The sequence below is a fragment of the Populus nigra genome, chromosome 1 (genome assembly GCF_951802175.1).
Source record: "Populus nigra chromosome 1, ddPopNigr1.1, whole genome shotgun sequence".
NCBI classification, from domain to species: Eukaryota; Viridiplantae; Streptophyta; class Magnoliopsida; order Malpighiales; family Salicaceae; genus Populus; species Populus nigra.
Genome location: NC_084852.1, coordinates 27935907 through 27941543, shown reverse-complemented (window position 1 = coordinate 27941543; position 5637 = coordinate 27935907). Strand labels below are relative to the sequence as shown.

The window sequence follows — 5637 nt, the reverse complement described above, 5'->3', positions numbered from 1 at the left end:
TAAAATTTATTTATTTATTTTAAACAGTACCTGTAAAACCCAAAAAGTTTATAATTTAAATATGCAAATATATAAATCCTATGTAAATATAAGACTAAAAATGATAAGAGATGAATGATAAAAACTACGATAAAAAATAATAGATAAATAATGATAATAAAAATAATTGTGATGTATAATAAAGGGAATGACGCTCATAAAATAAATTTTAGTTTAGAATTTATAACAATAAAAAAACTAGTAACGTGTTTAGATAAATAAAATAATAAGAAAAATGATAATATTTTTAAGAAATATGTGAGGTAATAAAAAATAAATTATAAGAAATGATAGTGCAATGAACATGACTAAAGATGCAAGTACGGATTAAAAATAAATGATACTACTTTGAAACGGTAATAAATTTAATAAAAAAATAAAAATAAAAAAATTAAAATGAATATATTTTAAAATAATAAAATGAACTTAAATGAATATATTTCTAAGGAATAGCCTAATAAACGCATCTAACGGCATAACATAACTTTTTTTTTCACCACCACAGTTATCCACACACGCCGTCTAATGATGGCGTAGTGGCTGACATGTGCATTTGTTTTTGTGTCAAAAGATAACATCATCCGAGGACCAAACAACTATTGCTAAAAAACTATCATGAAATGACAAATTGGCCCCTGCAAAGATGCTTTGAGAATTTTCCTTTCAAGGGTGAGAGTTGTCGTAATGCTAAAAAAAAGTGAAAAACCAACAATGCTCCTAGTCATAGTTAAGTTAAAAATTGCTTTTAAGGATAGTAAAGTAAATTTACCTCTCATGATAGATACCCCTCTCATGATAAAATGAACCCTATAAAAATACTAATTTACCTCTGCATGCTAATTATAATGGTTTTTTTAAGGATAAAAATATAATTTTACTTATAATTCACAGGAAAACACGTTTAATATCTGGTGTTTTTCCAGGCAGATTAGTTTTTTTTTTTTAATAATAATAATAATAATCCTATCACTATCACTCTCGTCCTGTATCTTCGCCTTATCAAATAATTATCAATAACAAAATGTAATATACATTATTTATTAATTTATTTCCTCTAAATAATTCGCTCTTGGAGCTCGATCTGCGTCAGAGAAGTAAATTATTACTTCGAAAAAGCCGTCAAGATTTCATGGAGGTATGATTTTCTCAATTTTTTTTCGTGTTTGAGTTTGCATGCATAGTGAATCAAATAAATTTATTTTGTGCAATTCTACGAATATGCAGTGTTTTTTTTTGTCAATTTTTAGAATATTTTTGGGGGTTTGTAGGGAATTGAAGAGAGGAAGAAGAAGAGTGAAGCACATTTAACAGTATCTGCTGCAGCTTTCGTCGAAGGAGGGATACAGGAAGCGTGTGATGATGCTTGCAGTATTTGCCTGGAAAACTTCTGCGACAGTGATCCCTCAACTGTATGTAGTAATTTATTAATCAATGCTTTTATTTATATATTAATTCATTTGATTATTTATAGGTAAATAATTGACTCAATAAAATAAAATCAATTTAACTTAAAAAACCACACGATGTTTTTATTTTATTTTATTGCAGGTGACCAGTTGCAAGCATGAGTTCCACCTCCAGTGCATTCTTGAATGGTATTTTCATTTATTTATTTACTTAAATTGCTGCATTTATAGGTGTCAAGGTAGTTGTAGGGTTGGATGGATGGTGCTGACAGGGGACTTTACCTAGTTATTGGCCAAGTAGACTGGCTTTGATTGATCAGGGAGCGCAGCAATGAACATAGCTGTGCATTGGACAATCTTGGATAGCCTCATTATGTACAAATTGCTCTTCTAGGTTCAATTTGTTGGGAGATACGGTGGGAGGATGGATGGGAAAAATTCCCATATTTGGCATGGTATATGAAGACTTAGTGAAGGAAATGAAGGATCCCTGTATCCTTCTTAACTTGTAATATGCAATCCCTCCTATTTGTACAAATGGGAATTATCCTCCTTTCTCTCCCTTATAACATGCAGTCTTTGGAGCTCGTTGGCAGGGGGTGAGGGGACTTATGTTGTTATAGGAACCTAATGAGAAATGCAAAGGCACTTTTGACTATAAAGGCACCGTATCATATCACTAGGACAGGACGACCCTACCTTCTCCAGTCTCTCCTTTCCTCTTATCTACATGAGTATAAGTAAACGTTTATTTAAATCGGACACATAACACATGAAGCTTGCCAGAAAAAAGAAAAGGTGAAGCTGAGGTAGAAATCCTATTTTCAATCTAAATAGATGAATTTAGGTTGACATGAGTGCTAATTTGGCTTTAATGTTCCAGGTGTCAAAGGAGTTCCCAGTGCCCTATGTGTTGGCAACCCATCAGTTTGAAGGATCCCATGAGGTTCAATTGTTTTTGCTGCCCTCAAATTTTCCTGTTATTTTTCCTTGCTAATAGTTTGAAAAATGAATTTCTTATTTTTCTTACTTTGGCAGTCAGGAATTACTTGAGGCTGTAGAACAGGAGAGGAGTTTTAGGTTAAATCCATCAAGAAATGCCACCATATTTCATCATCCAGCCCTTGGGGACTTTGAATTACAGCATGTCTGTAACCTACCTCTGCTAGTTGCAAGCATTTCTTTTTGACAAACCAGACATAAGCTTAATTGTGATCAAATTGTCAAATGCAGTTGCCAGCGGGTGCAAATGATGCTGAACTTGAAGAGCGTTTAATACAGCACTTAACTGCTGCTGCGGCAATGGGGCGGCGTCGTATTTCTAGAAGGGAAGGGCAGCGGAACAGGTCATCAGCTCAAGGTCGTCCACAGTTCCTAGTACTCTCAAGTCAACCTAATGGATCCCCTGCTGGTTCAATTTCTTCCTCCCCAACTCAGAGAGAAGGTGAACCTGTTTCTGCAATCACAATAGCAACACCATCTTCCCAACCACTTGAATCTTCTCTACAACCAATCACACCACTGTCTTCTGAAGCCCTGGCTGATCCATGTTCTGCTTCAGCTTCTGGATCCAGTTTTACCAATCAACATGCAAATTCCATGGACAATAGGTGCAGGAACATTTCAATTTTCAATTTTTTTTTAACTGTTGGTCACTGTCGTAGTTATAAATGAACATTCTTCATCAATTTCTGCCAGTCTAACTGGAATTTTGTTACATGAAGATCTCCTAATCAGTCTTCTCCAAATAGTCAAGACAGAGCAGGGCCGTCAGACCTTCAGTCATTTTCAGAGTCTATCAAATCCAAATTCAATGCAGTGTCAATGAGGTATCAATTTGTTGGAAACATTTGACAGTTTGATAATATTGACATGTTTGATGAATTTCTGCTTCTCTATGCTCATGAATTGATTTTCATTTGTTTTTCCTTTCCAGATATAAAGAGTCGATTTCAAAGAGTACTAGGGGATGGAAAGAGAGATTTTTCACTCGCAATACTACCATGGCAGATCTAGGTTCTGAAGTTAGAAGAGAGGTCAATGCTGGAATTGCGACAGTATCTCGCATGATGGAGCATCTAGAAACCAGAGATGATAGTAGAACTGGCACCTCTTCTGTATCAAACAGTGTAGACGGTTCAGTTGCAGAATCTAACAGTCAGCAACCGGAGGTTGGTACTGTCAATGCAACAAGTGATCCCAATACTAAAGAGCAAGCTTCACATGCTGCAAGTTCTGGCTCAGTTTAAGTACAATTTCACAATCTTATCATTGACATTTAACAGGAAGGTATATTTTGGCATGGATTTTCTTTTTACAGCATATGGTGATGCATTTGTGAAAATCTTATAACTACTGAACACATAAACTGATGTATTATTTTCAAACTCCTTTTTGATAGCATTTGGTTGCGTGCATCTCTTACTCTTATACAACTAATGCAATTTTTTGTTTGTTTTCTCCAAATATCTATGCATTGATTCATTCCTCTTCTGTATCTTTTTTTTTTCAATTATCCAAGCATTTTGTTACATTCTTCTTTCTGGTTTTACCAGTTGATCCCTAGTCCTTACAATGCACATTGTATTGAATGTTGCAAATATAGTTCATTGCTACCCATTTTCATTATCATCTGCTAGAAGCTCAAGCACCAGTAACAATGGTGCTAACATAGTCCTTACAGTGCACATTGTACAACTATTGTTATCGCTGTAGTTGAATTATGCACTTTTGTACCTTTTTCTACAAAGATAGGAGGAAAGGAAGACCAGGTTGTGCCTTGAGCAAAACGTTCATTGTGCTGTTGCAGAAAAAAAATAGAGGATCATTTGGTGAAGATAATCAAGTTGCAGTTTTTTCTTTTCTTTTAACCTTTCTGAACTTAAACAGAAGTGGTAGTTTACGAGACACAGATCCTTCCTGGAGGGTAGCTCCAGAGAGCAAATAACACCTGGGTGATTCAGCATCTGTGTCTGAAATTGGTAGCACAGACAGGTGATCCTTGTTATGTTTACAGGGCCAAATCCTAACAGTAACTGCAGCCAGCACTCTTTGGTGGTGGACCCATGGTGTAATAGTCGGTGCCCTTTTTAATGGACTGTCTAGTTCAACTTATGATAGTTATGTAAAGATTTGATGGTTGGACTGAGCATTTTCAGGGTATGAACGATGAATCAGGTATGAAAAGGTGATAAATCGACTTGTGCGATGTATCCCATCAATTGAAAAGGATGATAAATGTTGATTACTATCAAATTTGAGATAGTTTTTTTTTTCTGGTGGTTTCGAAAATCTCTAAAAATCCTGGTCAAGGACTAGGAGTACACTTTTGGGCAGCTGGTCCAATGTGGTTTGGTTGAAGCAAATATAGCTGTTTACCTAGTTGAAATCTGAGCTCTCTAGCTTTTAGACTTTTTGCTGATATCTCTTAATCCTGGTTCAGTAAATGTGTGGACTTGTAGGCAAACATAGCACTGAGAGGTGAATGAGCTCCCTGGGTATTTTGTTTGGAAGTATCTCTTCTTAATAAATGCAGGAATTTAAGAAAATGGTGCAAAGTTTTGTTAATTGAGCCAATTGCAATTAGTATGAAATGCCATGACTCGGATGTAGTGGCATACACATGAACATCACACCTGCATATCATTCTAAATTTCCTGCCAAAACCTGGTTTCTGTGGCATAGTATTTTTATTACAGATGCTGTTGTCTTTTCCTCTTCTTTCACAGTGATGTGCCATTTCCTAGTGAGAATTGTGAGTTCAATTGAATGTAGCCTGCTCTCTGGAATTTTTATTTCTTATACTGTTTTTTGTTTTCCTTTTCCCCTTTGTCATTTGTCGAAGGAGGTGGCCCATTTTCGGGTCAGAATTATGACTTCATTAGGGATGTCTTTTGCTGACATAACGTCTGCTTTGCAGATATAGAATGCTGTGGATGAGATGCTTTGCCCCTCTTCAAGCTAGCTTATTATAGAAAAGGAAACAAATTGTCAAGCGAAGTGCGAGTCAGAATAAAGAACTAGACCAAACGCTCTTATCCGGACACGGACTCCAGCAGATGCTTGTAAATCAGTTTACAAGGACGACCTTACATATAATTATAACCCACAAGGTACTTTACAAGTACGGTAGGTGTGCTCGTATTTGAGATATAGATGATTTAAAGCTTTGAATAAATTCCTTTTGTTATCA

At 35.6% G+C, this 5637-nt stretch overlaps 1 protein-coding gene across 2 annotated transcripts; it reads left to right on the top strand.

Moving 5' to 3' along the window:
- The first annotated feature begins 974 nt into the window (after positions 1-974).
- LOC133678722 (E3 ubiquitin-protein ligase RHF2A) lies at positions 975-5637 on the top strand. 2 transcript variants are annotated; one of them, XM_062101199.1, is made up of 9 exons: positions 975-1174; positions 1308-1448; positions 1588-1634; positions 2329-2391; positions 2484-2592; positions 2679-3055; positions 3170-3274; positions 3382-3694; positions 5365-5637. In XM_062101199.1, the coding sequence occupies exons 1-8, from the start codon at positions 1169-1171 to the stop codon at positions 3692-3694; spliced, it is 1161 nt and encodes a 386-aa protein (XP_061957183.1). In that variant the 5' UTR covers positions 975-1168; the 3' UTR covers positions 5365-5637. The 2 variants fall into 2 exon arrangements, with proteins under 2 accessions (XP_061957183.1, XP_061957174.1); XM_062101190.1 differs by having other exon boundaries at positions 978-1174; positions 3382-3734.